Here is a 27,542-nt window from a genome sequence, read left to right on the forward strand (position 1 = left end):
TGGAGTTCAAATTGTGGAATGCTACGTACATTAACTTTCTGCATATAAACAGGGACATGAAAACTGACCTGAATTTTCAAATTCCAATTTCAGTGCATTTGTATTAGGCAAAAAAAATGTAGCAAGGCATTTCTTTGAGCTACAGTAAGAAAAATCACTATACCTGTGCATTAAGACAAACATTTTGACCTCACATTAAAAGTTATGACGTTATAAGGATGTTAAATGTTGTTACACAAAAATCCAAACAGGCTGACTGCATCATGCTGATGATCAGACACTCAATCAAGGCAGATGATATTTGCTTAAACCGGGCATTAGTTACTAGGGCTCGACTTGTCAAGTTTGCTTTCATTGTTCCTCTCTGGCTGCATGTCCTCAAATATGACAATGGGGCCTGCTCTTCCCCCTGAAGACAATAGGAGCGGTTCCATGCATTTCCATTGATGTAGAATCAAGCTTACAGCCTCCTCTATTGCATTAGTGCTTTAGAAGGTCAATGAGTTGTCTTGAAAAAGGAGAAAATTATGTTTGCTATTAAATGATTTCAAGTGCTTGCTCTTTGCAGTAAGATCATCTGGCCCAGTACAACTGTATTTGAACGACACCATTTCCCCCCATCTCAGTTATCTGACAATTTAGAAAGTTCAGACTTACCATTTATATGGGAACAGTTGTATACAGCTTTATCAGAGGGAACACAGGAGTGGACTGCATACAAATCTAGTGCATTTTGATCTAAAGATTACAACATTTGATCTATGTCACTAGAATGATAGTTTGCAAACTGGAGACCAGTAACCACAAATAAATACATACAACACTTACCTGCGCTCGTGCTTACAAAGCACGTGTATTTTTTCCAGCACACATCTAAAAAGCAAAGGTTACTTGTGCACCAAAATAAACAGAAACAGCAACAGCAAACTGCAGGGCTATATTTGGAAAAATATATTTGTATTTTTTTAAACAAGGAGCATTCTGATACAGATCACTGTGTTGCATACATGATTTGAATAAAAGTTCTGTTATGACACAACGGTAAGTCATTGCTGATGTAGACTTAATATTACAGTAAAATCTTTGTTATCCGGCATTTAAGTAACCGGAAATTCTATTAACTGGGATTTCCGGCCGGCTAGCCAGCTGCGGAGAGGGGGTGGGGGAAAGCTCACACGGTGCCCGCTGTTGCCCCCCACCACTGCCGCTACTCCACGTGCGGCTGCCACCCTGCTGGGTTATTTCAGATAACTGGAATTTTTACATAACTGGCAATCCCCTTGCCCCGGGGATGCTGGATAACAACGATTTTACTGTATTATTATTCTTTTAAAGAAGTACCTCATAATACATTCCTGTGCAACTTACTCCGGTAAGGTGCTAAGCACCGACAACTCTGACTTCAATCAATTGGTCCAGTAGTGATTACTCTGAATGCACCACTAAACAAAATCTTAAAGCCACTTTATTAATTCCCAGAAAATGCTATATCAGTCAGAACCGGCTAGTGGCCCTGTGCCAAATTATCATAACAGCAGGAACTTGGAAAATACATTTAAGTTTTTTAGGTGTGTCACCTTTTTGTACACATACAAAGAGATGCCATTATGATATGACCACGTCTGACACTTCAGAGATTTATTGTTCAGAAAGTTGGGCTCAGAAGTGGGCCCAGAGCCCAATCCAGAGCTCACAGAAGTCAATGGTGATCCTTTCAAGTTCAATGGGTTCTAGATCAATCCCAATTTTTTTTTTAATATTCCATTTTGCACCCACATGCCAGGCATTTAAAGGTACGCAGGTTTCCAAATAAATGGCCAGAATTTTTTAAACAAGCTCAGTATGCATGAGCAGTTTAGAAAAATCTGGATATAGGACAATGAAAGCCACAGGGTACTGGATGACTGATAATTAAGCTCCAGCTTTTTTAACAATTCATCCTGTTTTTTTTTATCTCTGTTCTGAAGTCACATTTGAAATAAATAAATTCACAGTTACAAATTGAGGCCCAAGTCTTGCAAGCAATTCAAGAGTCAAGTTAAACACATGCATAAGGTTCAATGGGACTGGAGCCAAAATTATTTTTGATGTTGAATGATTATGTTTTATGCAACCAGCAGCATGTCAACAGTAGATCAGATCCAATATGACTTATGCCTAGCAATTTGTATTGTGTGAGAATTAATAAAAAATTGTGAATGGCTGTTTATTGTGGTACCTAACAAAAAGCAGAATAACCACTGTTTTTTGCTGTGTGAGAGATGGAAAATACCAGCGAGGTAAACCACAATGGTAGTATTCTTTACTCCCCTAATCCAGCAAAAGTCAACATACATTCAAGTTACATGTATGATTACTTCCACTGAAATCAACGGGACTAGCGTGTACTTAAATGCTTTGCTTGATTGTATTCTATACCTAGTGATGCACAGACTGAAGCTAGCTCGTTCTATGTGAGGTCAGTGAGCTATGCAACAAAACACCCACAATGAGTGTAGTGACTTCAAACTGGTTCCATTTGAAAACTATGTCCCAAATGGTGTTGGTTCCTTCTGCCTTTCTTTTCACATGAAAAGAATGAGTAACTTAATCATGAAGGTAAATTATATCATAAGGTAAGGTGCTCTTTGCATTTGATGGAAAACATTTATTGTTCTATTTAAATAAAGCTAAACGTTGCACAAGAAAAAATCTGCTCTGGAAAATTAATTAAACTTTAAATAGGTCTATCAATAATCAGGGACAATTTTTCAGAGATTACAGCCTCTAATTTCCTCTGCACATAATTATGCACAAACTTTTTTGGCATGTGCAAGGCTACTGTACTTGTATGACTTCATGTGCAAACTGGTCCAACGGCTTCAATGAGACTTCATGGGTCACAGTTCTTAGGGCTGAATTTGATCTGGCAAGAATATCTGGAAGGAATTTTTTTTTTAATCTAATCTGGTATGGAGTCTGCAGGACACAGTAAAGCTGTATGGGCTCCGTTTTGAATGATGGAGTAGGTTTGCTTTGGTGTGTCTGTGTGAGAGGATGAGGAAAAGATGGGAGGTGGAGGAGCTGAAGTAGATACAGTGATACTTTGACCCCCATCACTAACCACAGTCACTTCTGTTGCTCCTTCCTGAATCAGAGCATTGAGACCTTCCAGGTCAGAACAGCTGATGCCAGAACTGGTGATGAAAGCCTGGTTTGCTGAAGCCTCATGACCACTGACTGGAGCAGCAGGAATCAGTGTCTGGTGTAGAGCACTGCCATCACTTTGGTCATGGGCTGTGAGAAGAACTGCTGGCTGTGCCACTGACCCAGTTTCACCCTGAGACACTGGTGGGGGAGGAGGTGCCAGCAAACTGACTTGGCCCAGCAGCTGCAACCGGCTATTGGCAGAGAGGTCTTCCTGATTCTGGCTAACCAGTGCGGGAGGCACCACATTTACCGATGCAGACTGAATAATACTATTCGCCTGAGGCATCTGATGGCCCACAATAATCTTGACCCTTCCCTCACTGTATGGAGAGACCTGGGCAGCCTGAAGTGGAACCTGTAGGTGACTGACAGTAATAGGGGCACTGGTTTGCCTACTGGGATCCATCTGGAGCTGCAAAACAGCCAGTTCATTATTTTTAGTCCCATTATACATGCTGTGCTGTTTCTTATGGCTCCTGAGAGAATCTTCTCGGACAAAGGAAGCTTCACACAGGTCACATTTAAATGCCTTCTTGGCATCTAACCTGGCTACTTGCCTGGAGGTGCTCTGCTTTGTCTTATCTCCCTCCTTCTTCTCTGAGATTTGCTTCTTGGCCTTGACTTTGTCCCCATGAGCTTTCTTCACATGTGTTGTCAGATTGCTCCGCTGTTTTGTATCAAAGCTGCAGAAGTCACATTTGAAAGGGCGGTCCTTGCAATGAATTCTCTGATGTACCTTGAGAGCTGCTTTGCTGGAACAAGAGTAGTTGCACTCTGAACACTTCACTGGTTGCTCAGGTTGATGGGTTCGGATGTGGTGCCGAAGGCTTGTTTTGTTTCCGCACTGGAATTCACACTCTGGACACTTGAGGGTATTCTCCATGCTATGCTTGATGCGGATATGCGATTTCAAGTTCCCTTTCATGGCACAGCGGACGTCACAGAACTCACACTTGTAAGGCTTCTCCCCAGAGTGTACACGCATGTGCCTCTTCAAGTCTGAGTTGATTTTAAATTTAGCAGGACACATCTGACACTGAAAGGGGGCATCTCCTGTCAACAAATTATGCATTTAAATTAGAAGAGTCAAGCCAAGATTCACAGTTCATCTTGGGGAGGCTTAAAGCTAAAAAAACTGCAAAAGTTTAAACTGGCATATGCACCTTATTCAACACAGTGGACACCCCGACATGGAGAACTCTGTATGTAGAAAAAGTAGAACATGCTGGCAGGCACCAGCAGTTCTTGGTATCTGCATCCCAAATGTTCTCTATTCTAGTTAATTTTATGAGAACACTTGCTCCAAGACATGCTACTGCATTTTCTCATTCATCTCTCATTAGTAAGGCTATCATTTCAAACTAATGGTTTTAACCAATTTAAATCAAACATGGAATCCTAACTCTGTTGGTACATTTCAAGATACGATTTTCTAAACAGATACACAAAGAGCACTCCAAGTTTAGAGAGTGTTACTTACTACATTTTATATTAGGAGGAATTTTAATTGTATTATGGCAGCATCATAACAACTGGAAGAGAGAAATATGAAACAAATCATGAATACAAATGATAAAAAAATACTAGGTGGATGCATGTTTCATATGCCTGCACAGTAATGTTAGGGAAGGATTTCATGTATCCTTTGGTCTTTTAATGCAACTTGGCAGTGTGAGAGGATTTTGCGTTATGTGACAGACCATCTTCCTACGGATCAGTTTGAGACTCTCTGGCTGTCTACACACATTTAAATAACCTGGGAGAATTCTCCCAGGTTTATATTCCTTGTAGAAAAACTTACCAGCATTTGCTCTCCTGGGGGTGATTTAACCCTGGTTGTTCCCAGATTACTTTTCTCCTGGAGTGGCTATTTTTATTCTAGGATAAAAAGCCTTAACATTTATATACTTGTGCTTTCTTTTGGGAGAGCAGTGACACTCCCAGGAGAAACTGAATGGCTGTATGAGGCCTTTCTTTTGAAATTTCCATCCGTGCAGACACGTGTTGGCAAAGTACGTGCATGTGCACAATTTTTGTGGGAATATGCATGAAGGCAAGAAAACAGACACAGATGAAAACTTGGCTCAAAGTGTTTGGCTGCCAGATCTTGCAAATGTGCATGTTCAACTTGTAGCTCACGAGTGGTCTGTTACTTCAGTGAAGAGACTTAACATTCATTTTACATTTGTACCATAAGGACTAAACCTTGGCTTAGTAGGCTCATGCCACAACTATATACAACCAAATTAAGCTTTACATCTGTTTGTTCCATAATCATTGAATCAAATCTAGTGTACAGGCTAATAAATGTTTAAGAATGGTCATTAACAACCCCCCGAACAGCTGCTTAAATAATATGCATAAAACCACAGGGTTCACTTTTTTCCGTTATCTATCAGGCAATTTTTCCTCTGAACCACTTGAAAAGTGAGGTATCATTTGGATATATCACTCCATGACGGAAAAAGCAATAAAGGGTGCCATTAAAGACAGAAATAAAATGCAGAAAGTTCAATAAATGTTTTTGTTCTTTAATAATCATGAGAGCATATGGCTAATTTATAAGTTAATATTTTATAGATCTTTGTGATAGCTGTATAATTTTGCATACTTTTTTTATCCAACTACATAGGCCAATTAATTAGTTGCACATATTTTTAATAAGTTGGGACCTACTGTGCTAATCTATGTATCTGTTTAATAATTGAGATACATGGTGTATTGTGGTTATTATACAGATTTTATTAATGAAGATACACTGCTTGCTGGGCTAGTTTATTTTACAGCCCCAGCTATATACTCTTTCAGCTGAATTGCAAGACTCAGCAATTGAATTTTAACCCACTTTACTGATGAAGACATAGTACATATTTCAATGGCTCAATTTTCATATAGTGACTGTGCTGACCGTATTGCAGAATCCAGGAAAGACAAATGAGAGTAATACATTTATTTGCTAATTTGCAGATTGATCTGCTTTATATTACACAACTGGCCTCAGACCATTTGATGTTGACAGAGAAAATTTAAAAATCTTGGGCCCAAATCTGAAACACTCTCTTACATGAGTAAGAGATTGGTTTTATTTTTCCCTCCTCTACATTTCACAAGGAATTTATTCATCCACTGGAAATAAATCCCTTGCTGTATACAACTTCATGTCAGGATCAAAATCTGCTAGTCAATGCTAATTTAATGAACTCTGAATCATAACAACATGCAACTAAAATTCACAGAACTAATCAAATACAGAAAGAACAATCTGTAAACCAACCTAATACCTTAGGGAAAGTGATGAGCAACACACCCCAGAGACAAACAGTATCAGAGAAGTTTGACAAGTTGTTTATAGGAACAAACTGCATGAGAGAATCCAATACAAAGGAATCTACAAAAATAATTTGACTTTAAGAATTATGAATTTAGTACCAGGAAAACATGCGGGATTTACCGTAACAGAGACTGAAGGATCTATATATAGAAAATATATTCAGCATGAGGAAACTTGTATTGCTGCTGCCCATATCTTGTTAATGTAATTGGTAATCTACTAATGCAAGGATAAATTGAATTATGAAATCCAAACAAGTTAAGAGCATCTACATTACAGAGTTAAACTGGTTTAACTAGCTTGATTTTATGTTCTAATGACATAAAATATTTCAGCTTCTCTATTATAGACAATGGGTTTTTAAAGATGCAGATAAAAGCCTTATGGGATACTCAGAAGCACTTAGGCATATCCTGGGAATATACTTAGAGCCTAAGGGTGCATCTACATGTGTGTTTTAATGTGCATTAGCTTATTTTAATAGGCCTTAAAGTATCACTAAAAAACCTGTGCTCTTTAGTTTATGCGCATTAAAACAGGCTAATGTGCATTTTCCTTACAATGAAGGTATTAGATTTAATGTGCAATAACTAAAGCACATGAATGCACATGTAGATGTGCCCTGAACACCTTCAAATATAATGTCCAAGGCCATCCTTATAGATCTACTTACCAGTATGGGACCGGAGATGTACAGTAAGCTGGCTAGAGTTGCGGCTTGCATAAGGGCAGATCTGGCATTTAAATGGACGCTCATTTGAGTGGATGCGCTGGTGCTTGTTGAGACTGCTGCTGTCAGCAGCTGCATAGTCACAGTGCTTACACTTGTAAGGTTTCACCCCAGTATGGGAACGCATGTGCATCTTCAGCTTATCTTTGCGACTGAAGCACTTGCTGCAAACTTCACATTTATGAGGCTTGTCTCCTGAATGCAAACAAAACAGTATTAAGGGTACAAGAATTTTTGTAATGACTAATTTTTAAAGAGGTATAGTCTTAATTTTTGAAAAGCCTCCTATACCAGCAGTATTTATGCTTTCCACTACCTGTACACTAGCCACTTTCTTCCCAATGTGCAGAGGCAAACAGATCGAGCACAATTCAGCAGACACTTTGAAAACCCACTGCTCTATAGCAGCGGTGCTCAACCTCCGGCCCATGGAGCCCTTGCATCTGACAACAGGGCTCCCACGGGTTAGGAAATTTGGTGGCAGGGAAGCAGTGGCCATTAATATGGCCATACTCCCCTCTGCTAAATTCCCATAACCCAAGGCCCAAGTGCCAGGTTGGAGCCAGGCCACATCCCCTTCCCCCTGCAGCGCTGGTTTGGGGATGGCCCCCATTCCATACCTTTTTCTCCCCCTCCCGGTAGGGCCAGGCTACCTCATGCCTCTTATCACATCCCTTTCCCACCCGCTGGGCTAGGTGAAGCCCCCTTCTTCCCCTGCTGGGCTGAGCTCAGGCTGTGCTGCCCCCTGCCCCACTCTACATGACCAGATGCCATGCTGGCCCTGGGAGCTGGACCAGAACCACCACCTGGCCTGCAGTCAGACCAGGCACTGCCCATGTGGCCTGCTGGGGAAAAAGGTTGAGCACCACTGCCCTATAACATCTTCTGTACGTTTCTTTAAAAAAAGAAACAACTTCTGAAACAACGAATAAGTGCTGAGGGTACTAACAAACAGCTGCCCATTCGCACTTCAGATATGCCCACATATTAGTATCAAGTGATGTGATCACAGCCTTAAACAAGCACGAAAAGTGTTCTGATGTTTTTCAACTTTATGGCTAGAGACAGTATAAACTGCAATCGGGCTGACAAAGGAGTGGTGTGCACCATCCAATGGGGCCTGGCTCATTCAAAGAGCAGTGGAAGGTAGGGAATGGAATTGTGCTTGTGGACCATGAGTGCTATACTATGTAAATACCCTTTGTGGGAAAACACCTGTTGATAACATACAAAAAAGAGAAGCAGAAACCAATCATTTTAGAGGTTAACCTGTGTGCGTTCTTAAATGGCGTTCCATATCTTTCATGCCATATGATGTCTTAAACTGGCAACCTGAAAACAAAAAGTCATATCAGACAACACAAAGTTAGATATTTAAAGGCAAAGACAACTCACAAAACAAGAGCATATGCTTTGGCAAATTCAGGAGCCTTCACGATTCTGAATGGACTCTAACGTTTTTTGCATCAAAAAACATCAAGTTTTTCTTTTTTTACTTTGAAAAGGGATGACTTCAATATTCCTGGAAAATGAGGTCTATATCTTGCTTCCTTACATTTACCTTCAACAGTACTCTTAGTTTTCTAACACCTTCCTAGACTAATCATTCTTTGCATTAACTCACCTTGTCTTTTTTGTGCTAAGCTCTAAAACAAAGAGTTTGGAATATGTGCCTGGGGTTTGGGATGCACCCCAACCCCCACGCTACAGTACAGAGGGGATAAAGGTGAGACTCATTAATTTCAAGTGTGGTCTCAGGTTCATGCTACTGAGGCCCAGGCTAACAAATGACTCCTTCAGAGTTTTGTCTGAGTCCAGAGGGCTGGGTAGGAAAATACAGATTAAACAGCATGCAAATGTACAACAAGCTTTGAAATGAGATTCATTCAATGAGACGGAAAGAATTTGGAACAACAAAATAGTAAACTCTACTTAAATTAGTGGGAGGACTACCCAAGCAAACAGGTCTAACTCCCATGGTAAGTCGTATGCAAGTAAATTCAGCATTTGCATGAATTTTCTCAATCCTGTATGGTTACTTTGATGATCAATATAATTAAAACAAATAAGGCAGAAGACAAATAAGGCCTTACATTTTGATGAGTGCAGGTATCCCTCTGCCCATATGACAGGCCTGTTGAGACATACAGAGCCTTGACATACAGAGACATACAGAGCCTAAGGACTTGACTCTGAAATCAATGGCAAAAATCCTACTGACTGATGGTGCAAATTCTAGGCCTAAGTAAACTTGTTATCATGTCATCATCTATACTCTCTTTATCTTAGATTTATGGAAACAAGCAGACCTAACACATTTATGACTACATTGAAATGAACAAAAAAAAAAAAAGACTTTACCTGAGTAGCAACAGTTCAGTTTCTTTTGGGCAAGTGAAGCAGCGGGTTTTCTAGAACGAGATTTTGGTGGTGGGGAGACAATAGCAGCAGTCTGAGGCTCACTGCTCTCACTGGGCAGATACGTCTGGTAGCCATGCTCAAAAACAAACTCCGGAGCTGAAACTACATGCATACAACATTCACTTTCATACAGTGTGAATTTGCTCAGTAATACAGTGCGTCTCTAATCCTTAATTAATTACACTAAGCACTTCCACATTTAGTCCTGGTTTTACAACCATATATTCCTATTATTTTAAAAATTGTTTTCTCTCCTCTCTTATCCCATAAAAGTCCTCTACAAAGGGAAAAAGAATTTGACTAAGGTGCATATTCCGCCTGGGTAGTTCCTTGCATCTGTGCACAGTCATACTGAAGTCAGCAGGACTTTGCAAAGGCTCAAGGCCTGTACGGCTCTGATTCGTGGTTTAGTCTGTTTTCTTTGTTGTCTGCGCAGGCTTTATTTTTGTGAAAAAAAAAGTTATATTTGTTCCTATATGTTAGCAGGATAAGGGCTGTAAGGGACTAGTCTGGGAAAGAATAGTTAAGCTGGCTGCATACAATCTACTGTCAAAAACAAACTGAAAAAATGTTACCTTTTTTCAAATCCAATCTCTTTAAGATTTTAGAAGTTATTCGTAAAAATGACAGATAAAACATCTGTAGGCAAAACACTGACTTTTGAATGGATTAAAACTTGACCGCTCTCCTAAAATGGGTAGACACAAGCCCCCTCACCTGACAGGTGGAAAAAGTTAGTAAGAAGCAGAAAAGTTAAGCACTCATTTGAAACTCGTTAAGTCACAGAAAACTATTAAAATTAGGTAATACCTGACTGTGGTTCATGTGATTACCCAGTCTTTCACAAATCCTATTCTTTTCTCCTCCTCCCAACTCTCTGCCCAAATTACAGGTGGACTAATTAGTTCAAACCAAATAAGGCCCCACACCTGAAAACATGAATACACATTACTATTACATGTTATGTGACTAGCAAATAAAACTCCACACCTTCTTAAAAAGCTTGCCAGATAGACACCTGCCTTGACTGCCTGCAAAGACTTAAGTACCAGGTAGCATTTCCAGGCAATTATGAGAGCAGTTTTTGCAGACTGGTCTCCTCATGTAAGGATATCCTGGACTGAGAACTACAGCAAATCTGGGCCTGTCTACACGAGACATTTACTGCAGAGTTGCCCAGCCAGCGTCACAGTTAACGTCTCTGTGTCTACACATGCAGTTATTAGAATGAAGTAAATTAATTCACTCTGCCGTAGGTTAGTTCTTGTAAATACAAGTACTTTCCTATAGCGGAGTTTTTTACTCCACAGCAACGCACGTGTAGATGCCAACGGGGCTGGCTGGGCCACAAGGGCGTTTCAGTACAGGGGCTCCTGCCGGCTAGCCCCACGCTGAAGCGTCCTCGTACCGCAGCCAGCCCCTCTGCAGCACACTGGGCTGGGCTGGAGCAGCCCCGGGCTGGCAAGCTGACCTCCTGGGCCCCCTGCCAGCTGGGGCTGCTCCGACCCAGCTCAACCTACTGCAGTCCCCGGCACATGTTTAAACGTGACACTCAGGAGTAATAAACACAATGTGCACCAGTTTACTGCTGCACATGTAGACACACCCTGCATTTCTCATCATGGCCTTTGTTAAAAATAAACTGAATTCCAGTCCAATTACCAATAAAGACACCAATAACGACTTTCCTTTTCATTCATTTTCATGAACTGATGACGCACGCCCTCAGACTTAAGCCATCAGAAGCAGGCTCACATTTTTACCCTGAAATTACGTGGCTGGCGTCCTACCAAAGCTAAGTTTGTTTCTTCATCAAAACCCACACGAACGCTCGGGTACGAAGCGGTGTTTTAGCACGGAGGGGTCTGAGTACTCTCCTGCCCCTCCCGGGGAGGGGCGTTTCCAAAACGCCCAGCAATACCTGTGATGGTCTGGGTCTCCGAGGTGATCGTCCGGGTCGTGGTTTGCGTCTGCGTCGCCGGCACCGTTTCTTCGGACACAAACTGGACGGTGCTCGTGGCGCCAGCCCCCGCGCCGGTCAGCTGGCAGCCGCTTTGCTTGTGAGCGACAAAGGCATCGAGGTTGTTGAACTGCTGCTTGCAGATCCCGCAGATGTGAATATCCGGGGTGAGCTCCACCAAGACGGTGGTACCTCCTGGAACTGGAAAAACGGGAACGTTGGCGACACCACTGCCTCGCAAACCGCCCCCACGCCACAAGCACCCCGACAGGCCGGACGCAGGGAAGATCTGCACCCCGGGGGGACACCCCGTCTCGCACACGGGGGCGCAGTCAAGCACGTTTGAAAAAGGATGCAGCGTTTAATAAAGAATTCATGTATTTTAATCACGCACGGGGCTATTTCCCCCGGGGGTGGCAACCCAAGCGCGGCCCCCACAACGCAGGGCCGGCCCGCCCCGCCCCGCCCCGCCCCGCCCCGCGCCGCGGGCTGGCTCCCGGGCCCGGCGGGCGCTCGGCCGCTTGCCGCACTCAGGTTCCGGGGCCCGCGCGGGCCGGGGCTGGGCGCCGCCTGCCCCGGCCGGGCCCCGGAGCGCGCATGGCCGCAGCGCGGCACTTACACTGGACGGCGCCGGGGAAGGCCGCGCAGCCGCCCGCGTTCATGGCTGCGCCGGGCCGCGCGGGGCTCATTGGCAGCGGGACCCCGGCCCCCGCCCCCGGGCCGGGAGGGAGGGACGGATGTGGGAGCGCCGAGCATGCTCAGTGCGGGGCGGGGAGGCGGGGTTGCTCCGCGCTGCGGCCGCGGCGCCTGAGCCGCTCGCCAGCCCTCGCTGGAAGCTCATCGGGACGCCGGGCGAGGCGGCGAGAGGGGAAGCAGGGGCGGAGCTGCGGACCCCTGCGGCTTTCGGTTCAGGAGGGATACCGGTTAGTCCACTGAGACGTTACAGCGAGCGCTGTGTCGATTTTTGTTGTTGCAGCGGCTCGGGCGGTTGAATAAGAGGCATTGGCGATGCGCAGGGGCGCGTGTGCGCCCCTCGAGCCCGGCCGCCGACGGGGGGACGGGCACTTTGTTACAAATAAACTGAATTCCCATCTGATTCCTTTTCATGAAGCGGGAGAGGCGCTGATTAAGACTTTCCTTTTGATTCATTTTCATTAACCGATTACACGTGCGCACTTAGAGGTACGCTATCAGGAGCTTAAACTGTCAGGCTTGCGGGCGGTCCCCAGTCGCTGCTGGCCGCCGGCAGCGCGTGCGGGTGGTCGCCGACCGGCCCCGAGTCGGCGCGCCGACACCGCCGCGGCACCCCTGCCATCACCGCCACCGCTGCTCGGGCAGGCGCCGTGCCCCCCAGCCTCTGGGGGCACGGCCGGTCACGATAGAAGGGGTCGTTTTGCAACCACTTTTGCGTTTCTTTTTTGTCTCAGGCCGACACGGCTGCCACGTGCATCCCTGAAAGAGTTAGAGCGGCATCCAGAATGTATATTCACCAATAAACACGGGTTTCCCGTACGTGCGTTCCTGGGAAACGGCGCATAACTTGTATTTGCAGAAAGGGAACCCACTTTACCATGCAACAAATAGGGATACGTGCCACCATCCCCATTTCCTGCCTGGAGCAGGGGGTCAGACCTGATGAGCTACCAGGTCCCTTCCCACCCTAGAAATCTGTGAAGATCTTGACTGTACTAACCACTTCTACCACTTTTACAAGACAATTTTGGTACTCGCCAACAGCAGACAGCGCACAGGGCACGATCGTAATGGGGATGACCACTACAGAAACGCGTGTCGCAAACAGTGAGCCAGGACCACAGTAGACTATATTTTGGTGTGCATGACTCCCATGACGCGCTGCACAAAGCCACCAACTTTGGGCTTCCGTCACAGTGATCGCCTAAGAGTGTATTTACCTTGCACACAACTAATTTTTGGTATAAAAAGGGTCATCGTGTAAGAGGAAATCCACACATACAGAACCCGCATAAAGCGAGGGGAACCTGTATGTAAAATGGTATCATGGATCAAGGACATAGCCCGAAATAAGGAGCTGAGATGAGGCTGGGATTATGGGGAAAAATGTTTTTTGGGTCACCCCAAACCACACAGTTTCTTCAGCTCTGTGAAGCACCGAAAGTCACACTCTTGCTGCTTGCTGGTGCCAAATTTCCAGACTGTGCATGGACTGAATGACACAGCCTTGCAGACCTGTCCCAGCCTGGCTGACCTGAAGTGTCATCTTAGTGGAGCAATCAGGGCTCGTGGACAGAGGTGACATTTTTATTAGACCAACAAGATTTTTGCAAAGGAAAAGAAAAAATGTTTAATTGCAAGTTGAGTTAGCCACACTGGTGAATTCCTCTTCCATTAGTTTAGTTCGGGAGAGCAGACCCGGTGCAACGTAAGAACTGAGCTTCACAGGATGCTGGATTAGCAGCTCGGAGGAGCTGAGTTCTGCCTCGCCAGCTCAAGTGTCTTGCCACTCATGCCCCCTGCCACTCTGATGGGCCAGCTAGATATCTCAAGTGTAAAGTACTGGTCCACGGAGAAACTCTGCATGTAAATAGGAGTTTGATTAGGGAACGTGTGAGCTAGTGCTGCAGTGGAGATGAGCCAAAAAGGTGACCCTTTTCTTTAGGGTCATTTCCCCGATATTCAAGTGCAACCCTGCAATGAGAGATCAGTCACTATAGGCTGTGGACAGCATCTTTTGATAGTCGGGCTTACGCAGATCACGCTCGCTTTAAAGGTCAGGCTTAATTTTATTAATAAGGGTTAAACAAAACAAAATCAACTATGCTGGGTGCACCAGTGAGCACCCACTCACACTGGTGTTGTATCTCCGGGAACGGTCGCCGGGATTAGGCGGGTCTGGCGTCCTCCCCTCCAGCTGGCCAGGCTGAAGGTCGCTCCGAGTCGATTCAGTCCGTACGTTGTGTCGGGCGCGCAAAGACCCCAAAGTTCACAGCGCGATGTTTTTTATACTCTCTGTGATGCAGGGCGGTCTAATTATATGTGGCGCTTTCTCACTGGCCCGAAGCGGCGACTGTCACATTATTGACAGGCCCTGGACTTCCCCTTGAGAGAGCCTGTGCGGAAAATTCCAGCTGCATGGTGCTTCCACGCTGCAGCCCCAGAGCCTCCCATCCACCCAGCCCTTGTTACATAAACACTAAACACATGCGAACATGGCCACCTATAGCACTTAGCAAGTGCAAAATAATTACAACGTAGGCAAGAAAGAAGTCTGCAGTGGAGAGCCTGTCTCTATGACTCCCCTTCCCTAAGAAACATTTCAGCGTATTGCAATCAGAGGTGGGCTACCTGCACAATGATTCGCGCTATCCTGGCCATCTGCTTTCAGTTCCTTGCGTTTCTTTTACTGTTCTGTTCCAATGAGGGAGCCAACCTGTGGCACTCATGCTGGAAGTGGCATGGGCAGCTTGTGTATGTGGCATGGAGCACACCAGTGAAAGGACAGGCAGCACAGCAGCAGACAGGGCAGGAAGCCGAACATTAGCACTCCTGAGGGGGTTTCGTGTCACCCCGGGATCACAGAATCATAGAAAATTAGGCCTGGAAGGGAGCTTAGGAGGTTGTCTAGTCCAACCCCCTGCTCAAGCAGGACCAGCCCCAATTAGATCATCCCAGCCAAAGCTGTGTCTAGCCATGTCTTGAAAACTTCCAAGGATGAAGATTGCACCACTTCTCTGGGTAACCTGTTCCAGTGTTTTACTACCCTTGTAGTGAGCAAATTCTTCCTAGTATTTAACCTAAACTTCCCATGCTGCAACTTGAGACCATTGCTCCTTGTTCTACCATCCGCCACCACTGAGAACAGTCCAGCTCCACCCTCTTTTGAACCCTTCAGGTAGATGAAGGCTGCTATTAAATCCCCCCTCAGTCTTCTCTTCTCTAGACTAAATATGTCCAGTTCCCTCAGCCTGTACTCATAAGCCATGTGCCCTAGCCCCTGAACCATTTTCACTGCTCTCTGCTGGACTCTCTCCAACTTGTCTGCATCCTTTCTGTAGTGGGGAGTCCAGAACTGAACAGTACTGGCCTCACCAGTGCTAAATAGAGGGGGAATAATCACCTCCCTTGACCTGCTGGCAACACACCTACCAATGCAGCCGGATGCTCTTAACCTTCTTGGCAACACGGCACTCTGCAGGCTCATGTTCAGCTTACTGTCCACTATGAGCCCCAGCCAGTCAGCCCCCAGCCTGTACCAGTGCATGGGATTGTTCCATCCTATGTGCAGGACTTTGCACTTGTCCTTGTTGAACCTCATGAGATTTCTTTTGGCCCAATCCTCCAATTTGTCTAGGTCTCTGAATCCTAGCCCTACCCTCCAGCGTATCTACTACTCCCCCCAGCCTTGTGTCATCTGCAGACTTGCTGAGGGTGCACTTTATGCCATCTTCCAGGTCGTTGATGAAGACACTGAACAAAATTGGCTCCAGGACCTACCCCTGGAGCACTCCACTTGATACTGGCTGCCAACTAGACATCGAGCCATTGATTACTACTCTCTAAGCCTGATGCTCCAGCCAGCTTTCAATCCACCTTATAGTCCACTCATTCAGCCCATACTTCCTTAGCTTGCTTACAAGAATGTTGTGGGAGACTGTATTAGAAGGTAAAATCCATGTTAAAATCAAGGTATACGACATCTACCAGTCTTCCTGCACCCACAGAGCCAGTCATCTCATCATAGAAGGCAATCAGGCTGGTCTGGCATGACTTGCCCCTGGTGAATCCATGCTGACCGTTCCTAAGTTCAAGTGCTTAGAAAAGGATTCCTTGAGGATCTGCTCCATGATTTTTCCAGGGATTGAGGTGAGACTGATGGGTCTGTAGTTCCCTAGATCCTCCTTTTCCCCTTTCTTAAATATGGGCACTATGTTTGCCATTTTGGCATACTTGTAGAAACTCTTCGGGTTACCTTTCACATCCCTTGCTAGCTGCAACTCCAGTTGCACTTTGGCCTTCCTGACTTCATCCCTGCACGCCTGAGCAATGCTTTTATAGTCATCCTTAGTTATTTGTCTAAGTTTCCATTTCTTATAAGCTTCCTTTATGTGATTTAGTTTACTGAAGAGTTCCCTGCTAAGCCATGCTGGTCTTCTGCCATATTTGCTAGTCTTCCTGTGCATTGGGATGGTTTGTTCCTGCACTCTCAGTCAGGCTTCTTTAAAGTATAGCCGGCTCTCCTGGACTCCTCTCCCCACAGCACCCCAGCTGAGAACCACTGGTATAAGCTGTAGTCACAAGCTGCCACCAATGGAGAGTCTACAACCTCCCTAGATAATGAGCGTCAAAGACAGAGGCAGAGGCCTACCATCTAGTCCCAGTGTTGCTTGTAGGTCTCAGAGCTGACCCACAGGCAACATACAGGACATGATGGCCTGGGTCATCCCCAGAGTGGTGGAGCAGCTGCCATGTGCAGCACAGCCCTGGAGTGGCTGAAGCAGGACTGCGCTGCCTCTGGCACCCACCCTGGCTGCTCTAGGACACATGCTGGATCTGTCATCCAGGGCTGGTCTATTAGTCTGGTCCAGCTGATAGATTGGCCTCTGGGGCTCGGATGAGTTTGACACCTCGGCTCTAGTTAACCTGTTCAGATGCTTAATGCCCTTATATTTAGAAAGGTTTTCTTATGTCCAACCTAAATTTCCTGTTGAATATGGGAAATGGTTCACCCAGTATATGTTGTCCTGCCCTCAGTGGCCACAACATCATCTCTTTTATCACAACTCTCATATTTGAAGACTGCTTTCAAATTCTCCTCAGTTTTCTCTACCCCAAACTGAATAATCCCAGTACTTCCACTCTTTCCTGGCATGTTGTGCTTTCTAGACCTCTAATAATTTTTATTGCTTTCCTCTGGACTCTTTCCTATTTCTCCCTGCTGTTCTTGAAGTGCAATGCCCCAAACTGGAGAGACTATTCCAGGGAAGGCCTCCCCAGTACTGAACTGGGTGGTAGAATCACTTCCCATGATTTGCACGTGACACTTTTGCTATTCGTTTTTGTTTTGGGGATTTTGTTTTGCAATAGTAATACACCATTGTCTTTATGGTTCCAGAAGAACTCCTCAGTGGAAGGGGCTTTCCCTTCTAGTGGATTAAATGTGGCCCTTAAGGGTGTAAACAGAAATGACAAGTTTCTCCTGACCTGGTCCCAGAAAGCAGTCTACAGCCGTAACCAAACACACGTACATGGTTGCAGACCTCTTTAAAATGACCTGATCCCATGAAAACCTGAACCCTGAAGATTCAGACAAACACACTCCAAAATGGAAAGAGTTCTGTAACGTGTGTCTGTGGAGCTCCCAGCCTCCCACTGTTTTCAGAATGGGAAAGGGGAAAGGACGGGAGTTTGATCTGAGGTTTTTTCAGCCAGCGCTGAAGAGTTGGATGGGTGGCTTGGACCCCCCCGAGATGGCAGGAGGACCCCAATCCATCCACCCCAGCCTCCAGTGTTGGCTGGCGAACCCCAAAATGAGCTCCCCCTGCTCCCTTTCCTCCCTCCTATTCTGAAAACAGCACCTGGGATGGAAGGGGGGAGTGACATTGCTACACAGACTGGGCTGCAGGCTGGCAGACCCAAGGGGCAAACTTCTGTTCAGTCTGGGGGTTGTTGCAACTCATACCGTTTCCTGCAAACTGCTATGAATTGCAATGGGAAGCTGCTTATCTGTCTGTGCCCCTAGTCAGATGAACTCACTGCTTATAATTTAGGATGCCTGACATTCCCTACTGTGAGATCCTGTTTTTAGGGGTTTTTTGAAGCGTTGCCAAACTTTAACCATTCAGGCTGAAGTTTTCACCAGTCTGCTTTAGACTGATTTTTTTTTTTGAAAGGCTCAGTAAATGGGTCAGAAAACACGATGAAGAAAACAAACAAACACACACTGTTTTGCCCATATAAAAATAATTAAACAAGATCAAGCAACTCCGTGCTTTGGATCATAGATGGAAATTTGGCAGGAACTTGTTCCCGTGAAAAAAAAAAAAAATCACCATTTGGCCAAGACACAAGGAACAGAAAAACCACATTATCTGTAGAGACTCAAAATTTGGCAGGTAAACTCTCCAAAGGTTCTGTTTGTACCGGGTATGCCTCAATCCATGCCTGCAGAGACTAAGCAGGCAAATGCTCTTTCCTGCGCCCAGGCTGCAATTATACTGGGCGTCCAATGCTAAGATTGCAGGGAAAATTCTGTCTTGTGCTTTCAGCTTTTCCACAGTTGGTAAGATGGGGTGGAGGAGGAGATGGGGAGAGGGAGTGGACTTTGTCAGAGAGACAACAGCTGTATTTGATGGGATCAAGATGGGGCAGCTACAGAAGTAGCAGATTGGAAAAAAAACCCAGGAGCATATGACTGTGTAATTAAAGACTTTATCAGAATGCAGATGCACAAGGGGTGGGGGAGAAAGTCTGAATGGGCAACTTTAATTTTGGCATTTTCTAACTCGAGTGATTGACTTTGCAGCTGGAACATTTGTTTAACCTTTAAGGCATGACATGCTGGTGGTTTGGGTATTTGCTAAACAATCCTAAATGACAGTTCTTACTACTCTCCTATGAAAGTAACATCTGTAGGGCATTTCTGTTTTGCCAAAACAATATGCCACAGACCTAGTGCTTTCAGGGGATGAGAAACGAACAGAGGACAGTTCTAGCTTTAAGAGTACACTCTGCTAGATATGTTAAATAACACAGGGTAATCATATAAGAGGGTTGTAATCACCAACATTATTGTCCTTTAAGACTTTAGGTAAATTTTCATCCCAATTCAACATATCAACATCCATATCTTAATATTAGGATATAATGAACTTTGTAGCAATCCACAAAATTTGAATGAAAACACTGTTTGTTGAATCCTGAACAATAATATGGTTATAGAAATGTATTTGGGATTACCAAATCATAGTGTACTTACAGAATTTAACATGAAGACAGCAGAAAATACTGTTGATAGTGTATCAGGATGAAGATGTAGTCATTGCCTCTAAAATGGGTTTGTAAAATCATGTTCTGGCAACAAAAGATATGGTTAGCACTGATGAGATCTTCTTTGGGTGTATCCTCAATAGATCATATCTATTAAAGGTGATTGCTTTAACTTAAATCACATCTATTAAAGCTGATTGCTTTAACTATTTCAATCTATTTTTTCCACAGCATAAAGAAGGCTACCTCATTAAAACACAATCTCTTACCCTCTTTACAGGGTTTTTCCCCCCAGCACATTCTGTTACTTATTTATTTTTACTCCAGGCAGATATAACCCAATTATATTGTTTTTTTACAATATTTCTGCACGATTTTAACTGCAGTTGGGCTTTGGAGTGTATAATGAGTTGTTTTAAGCAGTTTTACTTTATAATTACCCTTCCATCAAAACTTTTATCTGCTTGGGCCAATTCAAATATGATATTTTAGATTATTATTTTCTGTTTGTTTAGAGTGAATTTATTATTTGTTCCAAGGACTAGAAGTACAGCCTTCCAGAAGGAAGGCATCCTTGTATTCACAAAACAGGTAAAGCATGATAACATAGTGCCTTTACTCACTAGCGTACTTGCTCTTTTGGACTGAGTGTCAGGAATAACATGGGTAGCAATTTTTAATTGATAACAGGGAGAGCTGGAGTTGAACCAATAAGAGAGAGGTGCAAGACTCGGTGGCTGGTGCATAACAAATCTTCAGGAACAGCCTGTTCCAAGATACTTGATGCTTGTTCAGTTGAGCATAACTGAAAGAGAAAACATATATGAACTCATAGGATGATTTTCAGATGCTGCCTAACACTGTCTCAGCTGGCATCCCATAAAGGAACTCTTTTTCCCTGATTCCTCCCCAGCTCTCTACTAAAAAAGCATTTGAGCCAGTCCAAAATGTCAGTAGCAGCCTTAACTGCTCAGAGCTCCCTATGCTGGCAAGGACTGCAGGCACTTGCAGGAAAGGCCCTAGCCACACCAGCACCACTTCTCAAATGGAGGAGGAACATCTTAGACTGGTACAAGTAGTGCTGGCCAGACAGTCAGACAAAATGGTGCTTCATCTAAGCCAACACTTTTTATAAAGATAAACCAGGTTTTTTGAAGTCTGTGTTGAGAAAGGCTTCTCAGGCCCAGACAAGAATTTCTGTTCAAAATCAGAGAGGTATTCTGAGTAAGCAATGGCCTAGTGGCTAGGACAGTAATAAGCTGGAAAGCAGAGCATCCCGGGTTTAAATCTCTGGTTTGGAAGGGGCTTGAACCTAGGGTGGCTATATCCATATTCAGTACTCTGACTGTCAGGCTATTGACAAACACAGAACAAAACCTTTTTTTTTTTAATGTGAAGAACTTAAAAAGTGATTGGGTTTTTGTCCTGATATAGAACTAGAAGAATTTTTCAGCTCTAGGGTTTTTAGGACAGGAAAACAGTTTCCTGTACTGATCTACAGTTACAAGACTCCTCTAGTCACAATGCTTCTAAAGATCATTTCAGTAAACTATATGCTTGTTCAGTTGAGCATGATTCCTCCTGCTATAGCTTACTGCTGTATCAGAGGCATACATCAGGGGCTTGGTGAGCAACTGTTCGCCTGGGTGCCCTGGGGAAAACTAGAAACAACGACCACAAACTGCTGGAAGATAGTTTCAGGCTGAACATTAGGAAAAACTTCTTTACAACTAGGGTGTCCAGACTATGGAACAAGCTCCCTGCAGAGGTGGTGCAATCATCTACCCTAGAGGTCTTCAAGAGAAGACTGGACAGTCACCTGGCTGGGGTTGTGTGACCCCAGATGTCTTTCCTGCTCATGCAGGGGGCTGGACCCGATGATCCTTCAGGGTCCCTTCCACCCTATGATTCTGTGAAACTCATATAGTTAAACACTAATTAATATTTCATTTTCAATGGGATCTCCTAGTTATTCCTGCAAACATTTACGAACATGCATAACTTAAAGTAGTAACATTTATCAGGTACTCTTCAATGCTCTTTATAAAATGCCTAGAACAATGGGGCCCCATATTTAGATGATGCTTAGGTACTACCATTATTATATATATTTATTTTTAGGAATTAATAACTGATACAAACTTAGTGATTTATTTAAATTGTAAGCTATTTTGGGCGGAGGTATGGTTTTTATATGTGTCTTTTGAGGCCTAGCTTTCCAACACAGCAATAGTAATTATAATAAATACAATTACAACCTCTTGCTGCATGCCACTGGATGTTTGACAGTATAATATTGCACTGATAACCTGAACTACTGAGCAGAGGTTGGCCAAGATTGCACTTGACACCATTTCTAGCCTTTAAGGCATAAATCAGTATGTATGTGTAATCCTTTTCACCCTTAACCTGTCTGTAATGAAAGTATTGCACTGCTTCAGGCTCTCTACAAATACAGTGTGAGCAAACAAGACTCAGAAAAGACAAATGTCAATCATGGCAGAAAAAGAAAAAAAATCAGACAGAGGCATAAAAAGTCAAGCCTCATCACTGACTCTTAGATAGGCAATTCTGGCCACTGCATTGGACAGCCATAGCCTAAAGTTAGAGAACAAAAATATCATAGATTATTATCTTTGTACAAAGACTCCAATCTTCTCCATGTCACCTGAGATCATGCAGGAGCAGTGTTATCCTAGGTTGCAAGCTCAGAGAAACCAAGAGAACAGAAATCAACTGAAGAAAATAGGAGATATTGATTAGTTTTGACTAGTATCGGATCAAGCCTTAAAGAAGAAACAGACCCATTAAATATCCTACCCTTTCTTGTTGTGTTTACCTTGTAAAATAAATGGAGTGGGAAGGAAAGAGAGGAAAACCCCCCAGAAACCAGGTTAAAAAAGGAATATGACTGTAGGAGCAAGAAAATACCAATGAGAGAGACAAATGTAAAACTTATGAAATAAAAACAAAAGGCCCAATTCTGGGCCAGCAGGCTATAAATCAAGGTTAACTACACTGAAATCAGCATGTTTACACTGGTGTGAAACGGGCGTAAGTGAGATGAGAATCAGGTTTAATGGATGGAAGAAGAGGGAAAGAAATGGAAATGGTAATTAAAAATTTCACAGGAGAAAGAAATGAATGATGGATTTAGAGTAAAACAAACAAGGCAATTAAAATAACTTAAAGATTCTAAAATTTTTTTAGTCATTTATAATTATATTGATGGATAATGGCATCCTCAGCAACATAAATGCATTGTACATCAAATTAATTATGTTAAAATAATAGGTAATCTGTCTCCATGTTGATAACGCATAATTATGATGATTTTTTTTTCAAATGTTTTAAAATAATGCCATTTCAATTCATAATGCAGGGAAGGTATTTTGACATTTAATACATTTCCTATTTATAAAATATTTTCAATGTAATTGCTCTTCTCCACGCTAAATAAAGCCTAAATAATCAGTCCACCTTAAGATGTTTCTTATTGCCATATGAACATTAAAATAACTCAGTGTGAACATATTATTCACCAAAATAACACATAACACGTTGACAACAGTGAATAAACCTCAAATGAATCATATAACAAAATAACAGTTTATTCCTATGTTGATATGTCTAATTGTTCCTTGTCATAAAGTATACTTAAGAACCACCTAGGGGTAAAGTTGCAGGGTTTTGTGGGATTTCACTATATAACTATGCTTTGATGTCAATCACAGAACAGAAAATACAAAGCCGTCCTTAGAAAATTTAGCAATGTGCTTTTGAATCAAACTCCGTTGCCCAGGGAACTTCTGATTATGGGTATTTACTTCCCCACATCAGTGGTTTGCTGCTAATTCACATCAGACTTGATTTTTGGACTCTCTGTATTCATTTATAAGAATTGTACGTGACGCATAAGTGCACACAGATGACTGCTTGCATCAGTTCTGCGTACATATGCTGTTTGCTTGCCTTAGCACCTGCCTCAGCGCCCTGCACAGCTGTAGTAACTGCACAGGTTTTAAGTGTGCAAATACACCAGCTTGATTTTAGGCCTAATAGCAAATTATTTCTATCCCTTCTCTTAGTCTCTGCATGGAAAATATTCTCTAGATGTAGCTTATACATGGATAGTTGTCAACAAAATCCTAATCTTCATTTCTAAGTGTCTAAGGCCCCCTCAACACGCTATAGTTATTGTGCAACTAGCTGGTTAACCACACAATGACCAGCTACCACAGTAGCTATCATATCATAAAAAGCTCCAACCAGCTATGAATTTAGACATTGAAAATGTGTCCTAACTTTATAGGTGGTTGCTATCAAGCCTTAGTTTGCACATATAGCAAGGTCTCCGCTGCAGCTGGGAGCCCTGTCAGCTGAGACATGTGGCATTGCAATTTTGTGGATTGTGCATTAGATCTCATCTTGCCTTTACCTGCACGTGCAGAGTGAGCCGGAGTGGCCTTTTTTCAAAAGCACTGCTAAGACAGCATCTGGTGGGCAGTGACCTCAATAAGTGTTACTTTGGGCCCTAAAATTGCACATTAATAGATTGTCATCGTATTTTCTTCAGTAGATTTTTTTAGCCAAGATTTTCCACATATTACTCTGGGTGAAATCTCAGTGGGCATGAACAAGGTGACACCACAGGCCCGTCCTGGGAGTGGAATGAATACCAGGTAGGCCCTGGTTCAACAAAGTGAGGTGCATCTTGAGTGTAGGCCTGTGCTTAAACCCATCCCTGGTCAGAGAAATCCACAAATCTGAATCTCAGTCATGCTTCAAGTTAAGCACGTGCTTCAGTATCTTGCTGCACGGATGTCTCACCAAAGGATTCTCAAGTTTTGGGATTTTTTTTCAGGTTGCTTCTCTGTGAGCCATCTCTGTGCTGCACTTGTCATCCCTTCCCGTCTTCTTACCTCTTTGTGTTTCTCTTTAATTCTTTTTTTAGTCTAAGCACCAGTTGGCTGCTATCATAACCCGAATAACTCTTAAAACAAGCAACTTACTGTGAAAGCAGGGTAAGTCATATAATTAACAGGTTATTTTGATGATGGGTATGTCACCTCTGAAAAAAAACCCTAGTTGTCTTATGAAATTTATTTGCAAAAGATAAAGCAGCATGGTAAAACACTAGTGGGATAAATCTGATAACAAACAAATATATGATGGATTCAAAAATCCCACAGCTCAAGTCTAATGTTTAGTCATTTTTATTATATAGTTGGTTTGAAAATGGAAAGAAACACCAGCGAAGGGGCTCCTTTAATACTCAGTAGAGTTTTGTTTGCTCTCTAGCAGGTAATTCTATTCTAGAAGCTTTTGAATGCTTTACAAGTAATAGAAACCAAGTGGGAAAAGCATATTCCATATTTTAGTGATGACATTCTCACAGAAAAAAAAAAATAAAGATTCCAAATACTTGGCTGTGATTCAGTACCTAAAGACTTTCTGGTGTTTTTCAGAATTCCCCCGAGCCCTATAAATGCTTCTGTGCTAGAGGTACCCATTGTAGCTATAGTCACTTATGCCAGTTTATCAAACTAACGAGCCAGTGAGTGATGCTATTCCCAGGTTCAACCCACCAGGGAGGGAAAGTGGAAAACAAAACTGAAATTTAGACAGAACAAAAATCCTAAGGGCCAGGACAACAATAATTTATTAACTCACATGCACCAAACCTTATCAAGAATAATATTCTTCTTTCAGGTTTTCCTTTACAAACCTTACCATCTTTCATGAAGTGCAAGCATACAGATAAGATGGCATAATCTCAGTGCTGGCAACGCCTATTGATCTAGCCACAGATAAACTCTACCGGTTTTCTCCCCCCTAAACCACAATTTGTACAGATAGCTATAAAAGGAACTTAGAGTGCTTTACTGTGTCAGATGACTGTAAAAACGACCACTGCTTATATATTAGCTATAGGAGATCAAGCCTTCCCACCTTTTTAATTAAAAGATTTCTTCAGCTTGACATGCTGCTGATGGATAAGACTGGGAAAAATGCATTTTGCATTGTATTGTGTTAAAGCATTTATGAAATGGATGGGGAGTTTTCAGATCTGCAAATTTTAGCACATACAATTTGTTGTTGTTCAAAAGAATAGCCCCATTGATCTCAAGTGTGCAAGGGCTTTTACAACTGGGTTCTTATGTAGGTTCTTAGCACCTTTGATATTTATTTATTAAACTATGACAAGATGGAATAATGTGGAATAATGAGTCATTTCTAGTGTAAGTTTTAGGCAACCCTAACCCAGCCATGCAGGGGACTTGTGGAAAATAAGGCCCTCCTTCTCCCTGAATTAGGGTTATTTAGGTCACAGTTCTCAGTTACCTTTGATTCACAGCTCCAGCACTACAGTTCTCCCTAGCTCCCAGGAGAAAATGGACCCAGTCTCTGTTTTTCCCATTCTCCCAATGCAAAGGTGAGGTAAGGGATGACATAAATTGCAACCTCTTTCCAACGATGGGGTAAAACATATTACCCTTGGATCAGGGAAAGAATTGTGTCTGATGCCGTCACTTCCAGAAACAGCATGCCTATACCCTGCCCCATCCTCAGGACAATATTTTAGAGCCCTATATATTCTTGAGGGATAATCTCTGTATAAAATCAGCCCTACTTGACAAAAAATACTTTAGGTAAGAGAATAGTAGAAATAATCACTAAGTCTCTGCTTCATTCTCCAGTTGAAGCAAAGCACAGTATTATAGGCTGATAGGAGAGCTGGTTAGATGTGATGCTACTAACAAAACGCTCATTTATTTGTTCCTCAGTCTGGTCACTTCCTAGTTGTCTTTGGCCAGCCATAAGGATCTGGCTTGTGGCCAGCATTGATGGAGGAGGTCTGAAAAGATGGTTTGAAGAACACTTCTGGCCTCAGATCTTATTAATCTTCTTTGCTGGGTATGGTTTGTAAAGAGAGCTGTTGATAATACGTTTTAATTGTTTATAAATATTATTATTTTACAAAGCACCAGATGACATTCCAGCTGAGCAAATCTGTCTGCAAACCTCTAAATTACTGCAGTGTCTGGTTTACTCAGTCCTGACCTAAGGCCTCTTTTGCTTTTGTACCACCAGTTACCAGTGAAGTTCTTGAACTCTCCATCACTCATGGCACTCCAGAGTAATAATCCGTCCTGAAGGAGGTTTTACTTTAGTGTTTATCACTGTTTACATCATGTCAGAATAAGCTGTTGGTCATCTATTTGTCTGGGTGCTGAAAGGAGCATGAAATTCCTAAAGGATTGCAGATATGGTAGGATACTGCCTCATATTCCTTTGCAATCCTTTCTGTGGTTAAAGATTGCAACTGGACAAATACTGTGGCAAATCAGTTCATTGGCAAGGACTGCAGATTTTATGGGAATATTGCAGTATTGTCCATAAGAGCAACTTTCAAATTTGCACTGGTAATTTGATTTTGAGAGTTAAGTTTAGCCAATGAAGGAACAGAGCAGTACCAAGAGTAATGGCTCAACACATACTGGCCATGTCTACACGAGGCTCTGACTGCGCAGTCGCCTGTAACTACTGTGCAGTACTGTCACGTGGCAGAAAACATGAGATGACGCTACTGAGCAATAACGTTGGGCTACTGCACAGTCCGCATCACGAAACAGCCATTTGGTGATGCAACTGCTCAGTGACTCTTGTTTATACAAGTTACTCTTGTTTATACAAGTGCTAAATGAGTGCACAGTAAGGACTGCATGGTCAGCGTCTCGTGTAGGTGCAACCACCGAGCACTGAATACTTTCTGAACAGCACACGATAGCAAATGCTGTGGCAAAATTGGGTTTTGTTTACATTCGATTTGCAAGCAGAGGGACATAATATTTAATGAATATATGATGCATTGCAAATGATTAACTCAGGTCTGTTGAATATGTAACCTGAAAGCAATGATAGAAATCATAAAATAAAACAGT

At 43.1% G+C, this 27,542-nt stretch overlaps 1 protein-coding gene and 1 long non-coding RNA gene across 3 annotated transcripts; one reads left to right on the top strand and one right to left on the bottom strand.

Annotated features, from left to right (window-relative positions):
* Window positions 1-751: 751 nt before the first annotated feature.
* On the bottom strand, window positions 752-12,469 carry ZFP64 (ZFP64 zinc finger protein). The gene is made up of 6 exons (XM_090064997.1): window positions 12,251-12,469; window positions 11,593-11,832; window positions 9,612-9,773; window positions 8,520-8,582; window positions 7,194-7,445; window positions 752-4,242 (listed from the first exon to the last, which is right to left on the bottom strand). Exons 1-6 carry the CDS (start codon window positions 12,318-12,320, stop codon window positions 2,942-2,944), a joined length of 2,088 nt encoding a protein of 695 aa, XP_089921123.1. The 5' UTR covers window positions 12,321-12,469; the 3' UTR covers window positions 752-2,941.
* On the top strand, window positions 12,416-27,055 carry LOC149856702 (uncharacterized). 2 transcript variants are annotated; one of them, XR_016444471.1, is made up of 3 exons: window positions 12,416-12,554; window positions 13,059-14,380; window positions 26,692-27,055. It is a non-coding gene; the product is annotated as an uncharacterized LOC149856702 (long non-coding RNA). The 2 variants fall into 2 exon arrangements; XR_016444470.1 differs by lacking the exon at window positions 26,692-27,055 and having other exon boundaries at window positions 13,059-19,947.
* The last annotated feature ends 487 nt before the right edge of the window (window positions 27,056-27,542 follow it).

This window comes from Crocodylus siamensis, chromosome 10 (assembly GCF_052110815.1).
Source record: "Crocodylus siamensis isolate JL-2025a chromosome 10, ASM5211081v1, whole genome shotgun sequence".
NCBI classification, from domain to species: domain Eukaryota; kingdom Metazoa; phylum Chordata; order Crocodylia; family Crocodylidae; genus Crocodylus; species Crocodylus siamensis.